Below are 18,448 nucleotides of genomic sequence, written 5' to 3' on the forward strand. Positions count from 1 at the left end.
TCGATGATATCCTCATTTATTGTCCGACATGGGCTTCACACTTCGATCACCTCCGTGCTGTTTTTGAGATGCTGAAAACGGAGTGCCTGTTTGTCAATCAGAAGAAGTGTTCTTTCTTCACTACTTCTGTGACTTTTCTTGGTTTTGTTGTGTCTACTGATGGTGTTCATGCAGATCAGTCAAAGATAGATGCAGTCTTGGACTGGCCCAGACCAAGGACCTTACATGACATCCGAAGTTTCCATGGATTGGCATCTTTCTACCGCCGGTTCATTAGAAATTTCAGAACTCTGATTGCCCCTATCACAGAGTGCCTCAAGGGGCGTGATTTCCAGTGGTCTGAGGAGGCAGAGGCCAGTTTTCAACTGGTCAAGTAGAAGATGACCGAGGCACCAGTTTTGGCACTCCCTGATTTTGACAAAGTGTTCGAGGTAAATTGTGATGCATCTGGCGTTGGCATTGGTGGTGTTCTGAGTCAGGCAGGTCGTCCGGTTGCTTTTTTTAGTGAGAAGCTACCGGGATCAAAGAAAAATTATTCCACTTATGATCTGGAGTTCTATGCCATAGTTCAGTCCCTGAAGCATTGGTGTCATTACCTAGTACAGAAGGAGTTTATTCTGTTTACCGATCATGAGGCCCTGAAGTACATCAATGGCCAACACAAGCTGAGTAGACGCCATGCCAAGTGGGTGGCATACTTGCAAGAATTCGCCTTTACGCTGAGGCACCAAGCAGGGAGTCTGAACCGCGTCGCAGATGCCCTGAGCCATCGTACCTTACTCCTCACCACCATGAGTACCAAAGTTGCAGGCTTTGAGACGTTCACAGATATGTATGCAACTGATCCTTCCTTTGGAAGGATATTTCAGGAGGTAACTGATGGTCATCGTCATGATTTTGTTTTGCATAATGGGTATCTGTTTCGTGGATTACAGTTGTGCATTCTAGATTGTTCATTGAGACAGCAAATTATAAGTGAGCTTCATAATGAGGGACACTTTGGCTGAGATAAGACCTTGGCCCTCATCTCTTCTGACTTTTATTGGCCCAAGTTGACTAGTGATGTGGCCCATTATGTGGACCGTTGTTATGTGTGCCAGCGGTCTAAGGGAGTTCTTACCAATGCGGGCTTGTACACTCCCTTACCTGTTCCTGAAGCTCCTTGGTTCGATGTCAGCATGGATTTTGTATTGGGCTTACCCCGCACCCAAAGGGCCTCGGATTCTATCTTTGTTGTGGTTGACAGGTTTTCCAAGATGGCCCATTTTGTGGCTTGCAGGAAGACTATGGATGTTGTCCGGATTGGCCATCTTTATTTCAGGGAGATTGTGCGTTTACATGGTGTTCCTCGATCCATCACTTCAGATCGTGATACCAAGTTCATCAGTCATTTCTGGAAGAGCCTGTGGGGGAAAATGGGAACACAGTTGAATTTTAGTAGCGCCTACCACCCCCAGACGGATGGCCAGACCGAGGTGGTGAACTGGAGTTTGGGCAACCTTTTGAGATGTTTGGCAGGAACTAAGCCGAAGCAGTGGGATTTGGCATTGCCTCAAGCAGACTTTGCCTACAACAGATCGAAAAACAGAACCATAGGCTTAAGCCCATTTGAGATTGTCTATGGTCAGAACCCATCCGGGGTGCTGGACTTAGCCCCTATTCCACGTATAGGACGTTTCAGTCCTAAAGCAGATGAGATGGCAGAGCATCTTCGGGGTATCTATGAGCAGGTGAAACAGACCATTCATGAGAGCAATACCAAGTACAAGACTAGGGTTGACAGTCATCGTCGTCAGGTACTTTTTGATGTTGGTGATTTTGTTTGGGCTGTATTAACTCGTGATCGTTTTCCTGTTGGCGAGTATAATAAGCTTAAGGATTGGAAGATTGGACCTTGTGAGGTCGTGCAGAAGATCAATGATAACGCTTACAGGTTGCGCCTTTCCAGTCACTTGAAGACTTCTGATGTCTTTAATGTGAAGCACCTAAGTCCTTGTTTTGTCGATTCTGATGACACTACTCTGAACTCGAGGATGAGTTCTTTCCAACCCGGGGCGACTGATGTAGGGAGATCCGAGACAGATGATGCTGAGCTGTCAGATTGCACCTTGATGGCGCTGAGATACCATGAGTTGGCAGATCAGCGCAAAGGCAGGAATTGATTGTGATGTGTTCCCATTGGGGCCGTTTTGAGTGCATTTGGAGCATGGCTCCATGTGCCTTTTTTTCGACCTCAAATTCTGCTATTTTCCCCTCCGAATCACTAGTTTTAGTTATTTTTTACTATTTATGGTAATATTTCGCTTGTCAGTTAGGAAGTCATTTTAAACCCGATTTGGGCCGGATTTTTTGCAGATTGCTTATTTTATTTCGAATTTCAATTTAGAGTGATTTCTGAGATTTTGCTATTTTTGGAAAAATTCAGATAAACATGATTTTTGGCTATAACAGTCCGGTTTGTGGACTGATTTTGATCATTGCTTGATTTTATAATATTCCGTTAAACCCTAGAGACTTTTCTCTCTGGTTTTGAGCGATTTCTCTCCTGTGAATCATCTGTTGGGACTAGCCTGCAGGATAATCGCTATCCTGTCCGGCGTCACCAGTGCAGCCACAATGCTTGCAGATTGGCCGATCTTTTTTAGGAAAAGTCTTAACAGGTCGCAAGGAATCAGAGTTAGCAACAAAAGCATGAGCATCAGTAAGGGGTGGGGGAACAAAGATTTCTCGCTGTGGTTCCTCTTGAAGAACAAGGGAAAAAACTTTGTTAAGAGGTGGTAAGGGCTCCATCAACAGGATCTGAGCCCTAGCCGAAGCAAAAGACTCATTCAGGCCCATAAGGAATTGCAAAATGCGTTCCTGTTGAACATAGGAATTCAACAGAGTAACAGCACCACAAGAGCACATAGGAACAGGCTTGTAATTAAGCAAATCATCCCAAAGAGCCTTCAACCGAGTAAAATAAGCACTAACAGTAAGTTGTCCTTGAGATAACGAGGAAATAGACTTTTGGATCTGAAAGATCTGAGGTCCATTCTTTTGAGAGAACCGTTCCTTGAGATCGGTCCAGATCTCGAAAGCAGTAGTAACATACAAAACACTAGCAGCGATTTCGGGTGAAATCGAGTTAAGCAACCATGAAATCACCATATTATTACAGTGTAGCCATGAAGAAAAAAGAGAAGCAGTAGATGCGGGTTTAGTAATCGTACCGTCGACGAACCCTAGCTTATTTTTGGCAGAAATGGCCATGGTCATTGAGCGACACCAAGTGTGATAGTTGTCGCCGAAGAGGAGTTGCGTGACCAGAACAACCCCGGGGTTATCGCTGGGGTGAAGAAAGAAAGGACTCGCAGCATTAGAAGAGGGAGAGGGAGGGGGATCCGCCGCCATGAGAAAGGAATTAGGTCAAAAAATCTTCTGATACCATAACAAGAATGAAAGCATCCAACGGATTTCGATTAATTTGAATGACTGAAGGTCCAGGCTTTTATACAAAGAGGAAAAAGACTAAACTGCCCTCGAGCAGATATAAAGACTAAAATGCCCTATGTAAAAAACTATACAACCTAAAAAGGTACTATACAACCTAAATAAGTACTATACAACCTAAATATAAACTATACAACATAAAAATACAAATTTATAACATAATAGCCTCATTTTCTTTTTCGTAAACCCCCAAAACGTCCTTTGCATCTGTCCCTCTCAACTTTAGGTAAAACCTCTCTTTTCCATGTGCTTCCATGATTTTCGTTCAAACCGTAAGGAGTACCATGTTCTGCTCAAGACCGCGTGCGTCCATCAACAACCAAAGGAAGAAAGTCACCACAGAAAGTTCTTTAACAATCAAAATCATCTTCATTTTTGTGTCTTTTTCAATTGCCCAAGTCCACCCCCCCTTTCTTCTCTTTGTCTTATCTTCAGCATGTTTCTTTATATTTCCTCTCAATTTAGCATGTGCTTTTGATCAAAAGTTTCAACCGGATCCCATGTGAATTTTATTTAAGTTGAAAATAAGGAGAGAAAAATAACACTAAAAAATAAATTAAAAGGAAAAATAGATTATCAAAAATATGTTATATATGTGAAGAAATATTGTCCAATTAAATCATAGTTATAAAATTAAGCACAAACATGATATTAATCAGTTAAAAATCACAACTCGTATTTATGCTTATTAACCATTTTTTCATCTAAAATCAATAATAATCTCACGAAGCAATTAAAATACATTGGTTTTAAATATATAAAATATGTAATATTTTAGCTCAATCAGTAGCTTAACTAAGCTCTTTAATACCTCAGCTTCCTCGTGTAGCTCGATACCACTATTGCTTTAATCATCTTCAACATCCTCTGACTTCTCAGTTGGTGGGATGTGTAAGGATTTGCCACTTTGCGTCATAATGACATTGACATCCTTCAAATTTTCTTGCACCATATGTTAACCTTGGGGTGTGGATTGAGCTTGAGAAGGGAACTTACCAGGCTTATTCACACTCAATGAACTCATGATCTTGGATATATAGTTCTTCATCTCATTGTTTTCTTCAACAATCTGCATAATCAAAGACTCAAAATTTTGATTAGTTTTACCATATGATAAAGTGTGAGAAATGCATAATTAAGTTACTTAAGTAAGTGATTTATTTTATCAAAGAAGAATTGAGCACTTAATTATGCATCAAATTCTAGTACTGGATGCCAAATTAATCGATACCAATATTTGGCATACAAAAGTTCCATATTTACCCTTAAAATGATAAACACTCAAGTTGACATTCCCCTTAGGAAAAAAAAAAAAGATGCTATGGTCCCAAAATGTGAAGTGCACTGGTGGGAGGAATTGTGGCTCTTGGACAGAAGTGCATTGGGACGTAGATAGAGAGGCAGAGCACACACGGCCTAGGGGAATATTTTTTGGATAATTGATCAATCTCTTAGGGACTAGTAGTTTTTTGCAACTCTTAAGCATAGCCGCATAGATGAGAGAGAGAGAGAGAGAGAGAGAGAGAGAGAGAGAGAGATTATCATTCAGTGGGGGACCAACTATCGCGTGCTAAATGTGCGCGTAAGGGGCATGTGCGGCATATATGATGGAGTGCCAGAAGCATGTATGAGGGGCCGTTTGCGGAAGGAATCAAAAGGTGTAGAACAGTGAAATATTTGGAGGAAGATTTGGTGTTGGGAAGAAAAGGAAATCCCGCCAAAGGTTTTTTGGGAAAGGATTCTTACGGCAGAAAAACTGGAGTTTTCGGCTAGGTATCTTCTTCCATGAGGATGGTTTTTCTTGTTCTTATTTTCACATCTGAAAATATGATGCAAAGTTAAATTTTGGTAGTTTGGGATGTCAAAAGAGACTTGATTTGTTTTGGTTTATAGATTAGTGAAATTGCTGTTGGTTTAAACGTTGCTTTTACTTTGTTACTAGCCTTAAATTGATTTGAAATTAGATATCAGCACTTCTTCTTGCTTTGCTGTAGACCTAAGGCACAACAAAAGCTTGAAAATTTATCAAGGTGCCTTTCGGTTAGATGTTATTATTTGTTTTGATGGTAATGCAGTGAATGTTTTAAAGAAATAGTACAAATTTAATTGTAAAATCTCCATCTTTCGATTACCAAGTCCTTGACTGGATTGATAGTTGAGAAAATCTAACAAAAACCAAATGAAAGAGAGACCCATCCTCAGCTCAAGTGTTTGATAAATTGCTTCTTAGAAATTTCTTTTTGAAATATTGAGTATTTTCTAACTTCTTTTTGCTGCCTTCATTTTCTTATTTTATTTACCTTATTTTCAAGACTTTTTACATGTTAAGTGGTAAGAATGAACTTGATACTTCATCCTTTAGATTTGGACCTAAATGTAGATATGTTTACAATTTGCTTTTATAATTAGATTACCCAACTCCTTACATATACTCTATTTTTATACAATCATAAAAAGCCCAAAAAGAATTTAATAGCATTTTTCAAGGTTGCGTTAACACTCTTTTGTCAATGTGGAATTCGATCCTGGATTTACCCTTGATACAACTTGGCACTTCTACACTTGGAATAACACATTTGGAACCATGTCAAAATTTTGGTGCCGTTGCTGGGGACAATTGGTGTTAATTGAAGCATTTTTTTTTTTTTTTTTTTGTTGAGGGAGTTGAGGTAGTAGCATAATGCTATGAACCTCTTCACAGTTCTGGTGATACCTAAACTTTTTTTTTTTCAGTTGATTATTCTCTTTATTTTATAGAATTGTTTTATTGTTGTATATGTCTGGTTGGGCTCGAAATCATTTTGGTCGTCTTATTAGAAATTTTAATAGCACACACTCTGATTCAACATCTTTTGATTCAACATCTAATTTAACATCTGTGTCTCTTGCGTTCACATCTAATAGTGAAAGCAATATGGATGATAATGAGCATGCCGAGAGGGAGATTATGAATCTTAATAGGACTCTTAGGAAATACTTGCATCTTTTTTGAACTAGTGCAACTTCATGCATCATTCAACCTCTAAATACCAACAATTTCAATTTCAAACTCAGTATGATACATCTACTTCCACATTTTCATGGTATGGAGTATGAAAATTCTTATTTACATACCAAAGAATTTGAGGAAGTATGGTCTACATTTTTGGATCATGAATGCAAGGAAGAAGTCATTAGGCTTAAGTTGTTCCTCTTTTCCTTAAAAGATAAAGCTAAAATATGGTTGAACTCACTTAGATCTCAGTCCATATGCACTTGGCAGGAGATGCAAATAGAATTTTTGAAATATTTTTTTCCAATACATAAGACAAATGCTTTGAAAAGACATGTCATGATTTTTTCTCAAAAGGATTTTGAAACTTTTTATCAATAATGGGAAAGGTTCAAAGATCTATTAAATTCATGCCCACGCCATGGTTATGCACATTGGCGTGTGATTAGTTTTTTTTTTATGAGAGTTTGACAGCCAAAATGCATCAATTTATTGAAATAAATGTGTAATGAGGAATTTTTCAATAAAAAACCTGAAGAAGCATTTGAATATTTTGACTATTTGGCTGAGAATACCCAATCTTGGGATATTGCTGATGCTTATGATAGATCTAAGGGTGTTGAGTCTAGTGGTGGAAAGTTAATTTGAAAGAGGATGATGTATGCATGTTAGAATAACCTTGCTATCTAGAGAAATTGAGGCCATTGAAATGAAAAAGGTTAATGAGGTGCAAGTTATTCCTAGACTGTCTAAAAAATGTGGAATTTGTGGAGAGTTAGGACAGTCTACTAATAAATGCCCTACGATATTGCTTTTAAAGAGGTGTTGTTAGATCAAACAAGTGCTGTAAATTTGATTTTTAAATCATATGTTGGACCTTATTCTAACACTTATTATTCAGTTTGGAGGAACCATCCAAACTTCAATTGGAAGAGTGAACGAAATGCTCCTCAAGGACCTACATTTTAAGGGGCATCTCAATACACAAGCCAACTTGTTTCAGTTCAAAAAAGAGGACTTGCAGAATCTGTCCAGTAGCTAGCTAATACAGTGCAGTAGTCCATGAAAGGACAAGCAGCGATTAATAATCAGAATTCTCAAGCTATAAATGACATGAGGAGCACACTCACAAGGCTAACTACCACATTGAGTATTGAAGAGAAAGGGAAATTTCTTGCACAGCCACAACTGAACCCTCAAGTTCAACCTCAACAAGTTCAAGAAGCATCTAAGTGTTCCAACATCAAACTAGTGAAGGCGATCACAACCTTAAGGAGTGGCTGAGTGGTAGACATTCCTGCTCAAGGGGCAGACAAGGTAAATAAGATTGGTAAGGTTTCTAACTCAACTCAAATTGCTAATGGAGAAAATGATTGAGGCCCTCTTCAGATGGGATCCCAAGCTTGGATTTGATACCATTGCCAACAGATCTGAAATATGTTTTTCTGGGCCCCAACATCACCTTCCTGGTGGTGGTTTATTCCTTGCTCACTGAAACACAAGAGGGAAGATTAGTTGAAGTGTTGAAGCAGCATAAGGGAGCTATTGGCTGAACCATGGTAGACATCAAAGGTATAAGCCCCCTTATTTGTACTCATAGAATTTATTTAGAAGAGAATGCAAAAACCTCTAGAGAAATGCACAGGCAATTGAACCCTACCATGAAAGAAGTTGTTAAAAATGAAGTTTTGAAATTACTTAATGTTGGCATCATTTACCCTATCTCGGATAGGAAATGGGTGAGTCCAACTCAAGTAGTCCCAAAAATATCTGGTTTAACGGTTATGAAAAATGATCATGATGAGTTAATTCCTATGAGAATGACCACTAGTTGGCGTATGTGTATTGATTATAGGAAGTTAAATGCAACCACTAGGAAAGATAATTTTCCCTTGCCTATTCCTGATCAAATTTTAGAAATAGTGGAGACAACTTTCCCATGTCCTTTTGGAACTTTTGCATTTAGACGAATGCCTTTTGGATTATGTAATGCACTAGCGCCCACTTTCCAACTATACATGTTTAGCATTTTTAGTGATATCATTGAAAACATTTTGGAAGAGTTTATGGATGGGCTTTCTGTCTTTGGCAGCACCTTTGATGATTATTTAACTAACTTGCAAGTTGTGTTGGCTAGGTGTGAAGAAAAAAATCTGCTCCTCATCTGGGAGAAATGTCACTTCATGGTTCAAAAAGGGATAGTCTTTGGGCATATCATTTTAGCTAGGGGAATTGAGGTTGATAGGTTCAAGATTAAACTTATTTCTAAGCTCCCTGCACCTAAAACAGTAAAGGATGTTAGGTCATTCTTAGGTCATGCCAGTTTTTATAGGAGATTTATCAAAGGCTTTAGCTCCATTTCTAAACCTTTGTGCCTTTTACTTAAGCATGACACTGTTTTTACTTGGACAACTGAACACCAAAATGATTTTGACCAACTTAAAAATTTGCTCACCACAGCCCCTATCATGCAACCCCCTAACTGGTCCCTCCCCTTTGAAATTTTATGTGATGCCAGTGATTTTGCCATAGGGGTTGTGCTTGGACAACAGCGAGATAGTAGTCCTTTTGTATATATTATGCAAGTAAAACTTTAAATGGAGCCAAAAGAACTATTCCACAACTGGAAAAGAATTACTTGCTTTTGTTTTTGCCTTGGAAAAGTTTTGAACTTATATACTTGGTTCTCCAATGGTGATTTTCACTGACCATGCAGCTTTAAAATATTTCTTGACAAAGAAAGATGCTAAACCACGCATCATCCAATGGATCCTTCTTTCTCAAGAGTTTGACATCACCATTAAGGACAAAAAGGGTGTAGAGAATATGGTTGCTAACCATCTCTCTTGACTCCGGTTCACAGAAACTGAACCCTCTTCTTCTATATTTGACTCTTTTCTTGATGATAAGCTTTTGTCTATTAATGTTTTACCATGGTATGATGCCATTGTGAACTTTTTAGATCAAGCTCCAACACATTGGACTGCTCAAGACTTAAAGTGATTCAAAACTGAGGTTAAGTATTTCTTTAATGATGACCCTTATTTGTTTAAGTATTGCTCGGATCAAATCATTTGAAAATATGTCCCAAATGATGAAATATCTGCTATTTTAAATGCTTGTCATACCAAGGCATGTGGTATACATTTTTCTACTCGTAAGACAGGAACTAAAATTTTGCAATATGGTTTGTATTAGCCTACCATGTTTAAGGATGCATTTAAGTTTTGTAAATCTTGCGCACCATGTCAGAAATTGGGTGGAATAACTAAAAGAAACATGATGCCTTTACAACTTGTTTAGGTGTTAGAAGTTTTTGATTGTGGGGCATTGATTTTATGGGTACGTTTCCTCCATCTTTTGGTCATTTATACATTTTGGTTACTGTCAACTACGTATCTAAATGGATTGAAGCTATCCCTTGCAAAAAAAATGGCCAACCAATTGTGCTTAAGTTTTTAAAAGAAAACATTTTTCTCTTCTTTTGGCATGTCTAAGGCTATCATAAGTGATAATGGTACCAATTTATGCAACAAACCATTTGTTGCCCTCTTACACAAGTATGGCATTCACCATAAGGTTTCTACTCCATATCACCTTCAAACCAATGGTCAAGCTAAACTTTCTAATAGAGAAATTAAGACCATTTTGGAAAAAACTATGAATCCTAACTGTAAGGATTGGATTTTGAGATTACTTGATGCTTTGTGGGCATATAGGATTGTATATAAAACTATTTTTGGTATGTCTCCTTATCAGTTAGTCTATGGTAAGGCCTGTCACCTTCTTGTTGAACTTGAACACTGTGCCTTTTGGGCCATCAAGAAATTTTATTTTGATCTTGACCAGGCTGGATCTTTAAGGAAGTTACACCTTTCTGAATGAGAGGAAATTAGGAGGGATGCTTATGATAACTCTAAGCTGTCCAAGGAATGCATGAAGTCTTTACATGATAAGCATATTCAAAGAAAATCATTTGAACCTAATTAGTAGGTTTTACTCTATAATTCTCAACTTCATTTGTTCCCTAGCAAGTTAAGATCCCGATTGAGTAGCCCCTATTTGGTTAAAACAATTTTTCCTCATGGTGCTATTGAGATTGAAAACCCTCAAAATGGGAATGCTTTCAAAGTAAATGGCCAAAGACGCAAAACCTTTCTGAAATTTTTTTTACTTGAGGCCACCACTAGTTCTTTGCAAGATCCTACTTACCCTGCTGCTGCTTAGTACTTCTCTTTGCTTTAATTTTTTTTTTTTTTTTTTGTTTTTGTTTTGTAGATTTTTGTTCTATCTTTCTTTTACCTTTTACTGTCATGATCCTACAGCTCATTTAGGTAACCATCTTACATTTTTCCTACTTGATTATTTTAGCTTTTACTCATTGAGGACCATTTCAAGTTGGAGGGTGTAGGAATAGTTTTTTTTTTCCTTGTACTAACATGCTTGATGTGAAATATTTTTTATTGAACCTCCAAGAACATTTGAAAGGAATTTATTTTTATGATTTAATAGTCAATCATCCAAAGAGAGAAAAATGCCAAAAAAATGCGCAAGTGTGCAAGTGTGATAGGACTTCCAAAGTTGACTACCAAAATCTATTTAAAGGTTCAAACAGTAGCAACTGATCAAGAAGGACCAATTGATCTTACTCTAATTCAAAATCATTGCAATGGTGGCTTCTTCTCAGTTTAAAAATAAAAATAAAAAATAATTTATATGGAAAAAAGTAGTGAAGACACACATCTTTCTTCTTAGTTTAAAAGCAAACAGTCAAGGAGTAAAAAACTAATTAAAAATGTTTACATTGATGAACGGGATCCTTTACATATAGAGGGATCACTATAGCAAAATGTAAAGTGTTTTTAAAATACAAGATCCAATGAAGTTCTCTTTTAAAAATATTTCTTTATATTTTAAAAGAAAATGTTAATGAATCAAATAATGATAGATGGAAGAAATGTTTTCCTCTGTTAATTCAGGAGGATCACATGCTGTTTTATTTATAGATATTTTTTGGATAAACCAATTCTATTACAAACATTTGAAAGTATTTGAATTTTACAAATAGTTTGTTAGTTCCCAGATTGGTTGCCGTGAACTTGATCTTTAACTTCAGGCTTGTTTTGAACTTGAGCTTTATCTGGTTGTTGAGATTTGGTTGTGGCACTATCTTGAGCTTTATCTGTTGATTGAACTTTATCCAGTTATTGAGGATCAATTGTGCCATTACGCCCTCTCAATCACAATGGGAGCTCGTGGACATTGAGAGTGTTTCGGAGAGTGCAGAACCATGCAGTTGGGAGCGCTTTGGTGAATGAGTCCGCGATCTGATCCGTATTGGAGATGAACCAAACCTGGAGTTGATGTTGGGCAACCTGATCAATTACAAAATGGATGTCCAGTTTGATGTGCTTTGTGCGTGAGTGATAGAGAGGGTTGGCCGTGAGGTACATGGCCCTTATATTATCGCACCCTAGTGTCGTTGGGTTCAGACTCAAGATGCCAAGTTCAGAGAGGAGAGATCGGAGACACATAACTTTAACGATGGTGTTGGCTACCGCTAGATACTTGGCTTTGGTGCTTGAACGTGATACCGTTGGTTGCTTGCGAGAACTCCACGATATAAGATTAGAACCAAGGTATACACAGTAGCCACTTACAGATCTTCTGTCATCAGGATAGTCGACCCAGTCGGCATCGGAGAAGGCATGTATGTCTGTGGATGAGGTGCGGCGGATGAGAATGCCATGGTGGATGGTTTGTTGGAGATAACGAATAATTCGTTTGACAACAGTCCAATGGTTGGTCGTGGGACGCTGCATGAACTGGCATAATTTGCTGACGACAAAGGCGAGGTCGGGTCTAGTAAATGAGAGATACTGGAGAGAGCCCACTGTGCTGCGATAAAGAGTTGGATCACTAAAGGATCACCTTTGAAGAGTGATAAGTTGGCTGTTGTGGACATGGGGGAGTTTGATTGAGCTGAATTTTTGCATTCTTAATGCTTTTAGAACCAATATATCTTAATTCTTTCATTACTTTATCATTGGTTTTATATGGAAAAATGAATAAATCAAAGTTGTGATTTTAATTGATTAAAAGCATGAATTTCTGCTCTAATTTTATCAACTATTGATTAATATGGATTATGGTACATATCGCTCGAGCGGCGGCTTCTGGCCACTCGAGCGAAGTCAGGCAGATTCAAACGCTTGACTTCCGCTCGACAGTGAGCTCGAGCGAGTTGCGGGAAAAGAGATTGCTCGAGCGGAGGCATTTGGCCACTCGAGCGAATTCAGGCAAAGTCGAACGCTCGATGTTCGCTTGACAGGCTGCTCAAGTTAACTTAGGCAGAGTCGAACGCTCGATGTTCGTTCGACACTCCGCTCGAGCGAATATCGTATTTTACAGATCAGGGTTTATTCTGCTGTCAGAGTATATATATGTTTTTTTACATCTTATGGCTGACCTTTGGCCTAGAAAAATCTGTTTTGATTAGAGAAACACTTAGAATTTATTTTTCCTTTGATTTTCGTTCAGATTCGGAGAGGAGGATTCATACAATCTATCATTCACGCAGCTACACAATTTCCATTGGATCATTCACTCACACTGCAGCAGATTGAAGAACTCCTTGAGGGGTCCAATTTCCACTGCAGCTCAGCCTCCTCCACCGCTTTGAATCTTCATCTCCATTCAATTGGCTTGATCTTTTCAATTCCCTACTTACTATTTCATTTCAGTTTTAAGTTTCTGAATTATTTTGGAGAATTTTGATTTAGACGTTTGAGTAATTTATTTGTTATTCATTTAATTCATGTTATTTATTTTTATCATTTCGTTAAGCTTTCATTTTAATAGTGATTACAATTACGGTGGTTTAATTTGAGAATTTGTGATTTGAATACAATGATGAACCCTAGAACATTGATTTTGGGGCTTTTCAATTTTCAGTGCATGTTTTGTCAATTACTTCCTAATTTAGTTTAATTCTTAATTTAGTTTTATTAATTTCTGAGTTTAATCTATTAGTCCTTTACATTCCAATCCGACAATCAAAATCTAAAAACATGAATCTAGTCCATGATTAGTACCCTTTTCCATCCATTGCACATACCATCATTTTATTTTCTCTTTGTGAAGTTTTTCACCCTTTCCAACGAGTTTGATTTTTAAGTAACTTTTCCTGAGGAGACGATCTAGGAATTTATTCCTAATTATTACACGACATCCTCCTACACTTGGGATAGCTTTAGTGCTACTCATTTTTGAGTGAGTCAAGTTTTTGGCGCCGTTGCTGGGGAAAGTATTTTAGCTTAAATTTAAACTCGTTATTTTGTTATGCTCTTTAAACTGATGTTTCATGTCATGGGTGAGAGACAGTTCAAATAGGTTGCTTAGAGTCACATCGAGTGTTGAGAGTAGTATACACAGTTTGGAGATAGATAGCTCTTCTATCTTTTCTGTGAGTGAGTCAGGTGAGGAAATTGAAATTGAACTAGAAAACATGGCTGCACCTGCACCACGCACTCTTAAGGATTATTTGCAACCCACTCGCACCACTACACCTTCATGCATAGTTTTACCTAAAAATGCACCTAATTTCTCTATTAAGCATGGCATGATGTCAGTGATATCTCAGTTCCATAGGATGGATTCTGAGAGTCCTTACCAGTACTTGACAGATTTTGAGTTGGCTTGCACTACTTTTATCACTAGGGCTGTTACTGATGAATTCATTAGACTTCGTTTGTTTCCTTTCTCTTTAAAGGATAAAGCAAAGATTTGGTTTAATTCTTTGAGGCCTAATTCTATTTCTAGTTGGTCTGATATGCAATGTGAATTCTTACAAAAGTTTTTTCCTTTTCAGAGAACTCAGTTTTTGCAAGAGCAAATCAGCCAGTTCAATCAGAGACCTGATGAGACCTTTTAGGCCAGTTGGGAAAAATTTAAAGATTTGGTGAACATTTGTCCACATCATGGTTTTGAATCTTGGAGGTTGGTGAGCTATTTTTACACTGGTCTCACTCCAGAATGCAAGCAGTTTGTTCAGACAATGTGCAATGGGAAGTTCTTCAGCAAGGAACCTGATGAAGCACTATCATTTTTTGACTACCTTGCTGAGAGCGCACAACAGTGGAACACTCGTACTGATCGAGTTCCATTAGTAGCACAGCCACTGAGGGCTATTTCTGGAGGGGGTAGATATGAGCTTAAAGAAGGCACTGATGTTCAAGCCCGAATAGCTGTATTGACTAGAAGACTAGAAGTCATGGAAATGGAAAAAGTGAAGGCTGTGAAAGTAGTAGAGGCATGTTCTATATGTGCTGATTCAAACTATAAGACCCAAGACTGCCCGATTATGCCAGTATTTCAAGAATGTGGGTCTGAGCAAATGCAATCAGCTAACTGGGTTAATAGAGCACAGAAACAGCCTTTCTCCAACACATATAATCCGGGGTGGAGGAATCACCCAAATTTCTCATGGAGAAATGATCAGCCTGGTCGGTCCCCACCACCTCAGCAGTAACCATTTAATCAGGGTGCTCCTCAGCACCAGTATCCGCCATATCAGAATCCTCAGAGCTATCCTTATGTAGCTCCTCCTGGATTTTAGCCTCATGTAGCTGCACAGAGTTCTCAGCCTTCATCATCTGCAAAGAAGACTCTAGATGACAGTATGGCTCAGATGACCAATACACTTTAGCAATTCATGCAGATTCGGGCCACCACAAATAATCAGAATACTCAGGCCATAAATGAGTTGTGAGGCACTATTAATAAGATGAGCACAACCTTGAGCACCCTAGAGAAAGGAAAATTTTCAGCACAGCCTCAGCCTAATCCTCAAGAATACAGGCAGCAACAACAGCAAGTGCATAATGTCTCAGGGGAAGTTATTGAGATAGCGAAGGCAGTTCTTACTTTGAGAAGTGGGAAGGAAGTTCCCCAACCAGAGATGCCTATAGACACACAAGTAGTTGGTCCTACACCTGAAGATGTAACAGAGACTGATAAAGTTGAGAAAGAATCAGAGGTAGTGAGACCAGAGCTGAAAAAGCCTGTGAGTGCAGATGTTGAGACTAGTAAGGGATACCAACCTGTGGTTCCCTATCCTTAGAGATTGGCAGCTGGCCAAAAGAACAAGTATCACACGAAGATTCAAGAGATTTTCAAGCAAGTGAAGATCAATATTCCACTCTTGGATGCCATACAACAAGTGCCTTCATATGCAAAATTTTTGAAGGACTTGTGCACAGTGAAGAGGAAGCTGAATGTGAAGAAGAAAGCTTTCCTAACGGAGCAAGTTAGTGCATTGATATTGAGTGAGACTCCTCAGAAGTTTGGAGATCCCGGCTCTCCCAACATTTCCATTATGATTGGTGAATCACGCATTGGGAGAGTTTTACTTGATTTGAGGAGTAGTGTGAACTTGCTACCGTTCTCAGTATATGAGCAGTTGGGATTGGGTGAGCTGAAAAAGACCTCCATCATGCTACAGTTGGCTGACAGATCAGTTAAGGTACCGAGGGGTATTGTAGAGGATGTGTTGGTCCAGGTGGACAAATTCTACTACCCAGTGGATTTTGTAGTTCTTGACATGCAGCAGCCGGTCTCCACTATTTACCAAGCTCCTGTCATCCTAGGAAGACCATTTCTAGCTACATCAAATGCATTGATCAATTGCAAAAGTGGAGTTTTGAAGCTTACCTTTGGAAACATGGCACTTGAGTTGAACGTTTTCAACGCTTGCAAGATGCCAGCACATTTTGATGACACAAGTGATTTGAATGCTGTGGAGAGTTTGACACCAACAGATTTTATTTGCTCAACTTCTCCCTTATCTGATGATGATTATATTTTTTAGACACCTGAATTTTTACTTGATGAGAAAATTGATCATATCAATGAAGATGACTTTGATTTTTTTTTTATTGTTTTGCAGATTCTTCTTTACCACTTGAAGTACAATTTGTGGGAGCAAGATGGAAACCCCAGTTTGAAGCTCTACCACCACCAGACATGCTTAAATCTTCAGAGGAAGAAGTTCCCTAGTTGGAGCTGAAACCACTTCCTCAAGATTTAAAGTATGTGTTTCTTGGTCCTGAAGAAGGCACTTTTCCGGTGGTGATTTCCTCAAAGCTAAATCAGAAGGACGAAGCCCAGTTGATTGAAGTATTAAGGAAGCATCGAGGCGCAATTAGTTGGACAATAGCCGACATCAAAGGCATTGATGCCGCTGTATGTACCCACATAATCCATCTTGAAGATGATGCTAGACCGATTAATGATGCTCAACGTAGGCTCAATCCTACCATGAAGGAAGTTGTGAAAGAGGAAGTACTTAAGCTACTCGCAGTAGGTATCATTTACCCTATCTCAAACAGTAAGTGGTACCAAAAAAATCTGGTTTGACTGTCATAAAAAATGATAAAAATGAGTTGATTCCAACTAGAATGGTTACTGGCTAGAGAATGTGCATTGATTATAGAAAACTTAATTCAGCCAGTAGGAAGGATCATTTTCATTTACCATTCTTGGATTAAATTTTGGAAAGAGTAGCTGGTAATGCATATTATTGTTTCTTGGATGGCTACTCTGGTTATTATCAAATTGCTGTAGCGCCTGAGGATCAGGAGAAAACCATTTTCACCTGTCCTTTTGGCAGTTTTGCTTTTACTAGAATGCCTTTTGGTTTGTGTAATGCTCCAGCTACTTTTCAGAGATGCATGATGAGTAGTTTTTCTGACATGATTGATGATATTTGTGAAATATTCATGGATGATTTCTGTGTTTTTGGAAAATCTTTTGAGAGTTGTTTGCATAATTTGGCACGTATTCTCCAGAGATGTGAGGAAAAAAATCTTTTACTTAATTGGGAGAAATGCCAATTTATGGTTACTAAGGGCATTGTATTGGGGCATATTGTTTCTTCTAAGGGTATAAAGGTTGACAAGGCAAAGATTGAATTAATATCTAAACTTCCTATCCCTAGGACAGTTAGGGATATTCATTCTTTTCTTGGTCATGCTGGCTTTTATAGGCAGTTTATTCAAGGGTTTAGTTCTATTGCAAAACCTTTGTGCACTCTTTTACAAAATGATGTTCAATTTGTTTGGACTGATGAGTGCCAAAAAGCTTTTGATACCCTGAAAAAGTCGCTTACCACTGCCCCTATTGTGTAACCCCTGCAGTGGGACTTTCCCTTTGAGATTATGACAGATGCTAGTGATTATGCCTTAGAAGTTGTTTTGGGGCAGCGGGTGGATAATAGGCCATTTGTGATTTATTATGCTAGTAGAACCTTGAATGATGCCCAGAAAAATTATACCACTACTGAAAAAGAATTGCTTGCAGTGGTTTTTGCACTTGATAAATTTCAGACTTATATTCTTGGTTCTCCTGTTACTATTTTCACTGACCACTCTGCTCTTAAGTATTTGTTGGCTAAGAAAGATGCAAAACCACGCTTGATTCGCTGGAATCTATTACTTCAAGAGTTCAACATCAACATTAAGGACAAGAAGGAGTTGAAAACGTGGTAGCTGACCACCTCTCTAGATTGTCATCATCTCCTTCTTCAAATGTCAGCCTTCCTCTTGATGATAGTTTCCCGAATGAGCAGCTGTTTGTGGTTAATAGAGCTCCCTGGTATGCTGACATAGTCAATTATCTAGTGACTGAGCGAATGCCTTTTGAATGGTCCACCCAAGATAAGCGTCGGTTTCTCTCTGAGGTACGACACTTTTATTTTGATGATCCATATCTTTTTAAATATTGTTCGGGCTAATTGATTCGAAGATGCATTCCTAATGATGAGTTTTCTTCGGTTTTGAGATTTTGTCATATGGGTGCATGTGGTGGTCATTTTTCAGCAAAGAAAACAATTTCAAAAATTTTGCAAAGCGGTTTTTACTGGCCTTCCATGTTTAAAGATGCTTATAATTTTTGCAAGGCTTGTGA

The 18,448-nt window shown here is 38.4% G+C and overlaps 1 protein-coding gene and 1 non-coding gene across 2 annotated transcripts; both read right to left on the bottom strand.

The window, feature by feature from the left end:
* Window positions 1–2,565: 2,565 nt before the first annotated feature.
* LOC122293593 lies at window positions 2,566–3,393 on the bottom strand. Its single transcript, XM_043102135.1, has one exon. The coding sequence runs from the start codon at window positions 3,391–3,393 to the stop codon at window positions 2,566–2,568; it is 828 nt and encodes a 275-aa protein (XP_042958069.1).
* Window positions 3,394–6,803: 3,410 nt separating this feature from the next.
* Window positions 6,804–6,912, bottom strand: LOC122295312. The gene has a single exon (XR_006237967.1). It is a non-coding gene; the product is annotated as a small nucleolar RNA R71 (small nucleolar RNA).
* Window positions 6,913–18,448: the final 11,536 nt, after the last annotated feature.

The sequence above is a fragment of the Carya illinoinensis genome, chromosome 14 (assembly GCF_018687715.1).
Source record: "Carya illinoinensis cultivar Pawnee chromosome 14, C.illinoinensisPawnee_v1, whole genome shotgun sequence".
Lineage (NCBI taxonomy): Eukaryota > Viridiplantae > Streptophyta > Magnoliopsida > Fagales > Juglandaceae > Carya > Carya illinoinensis.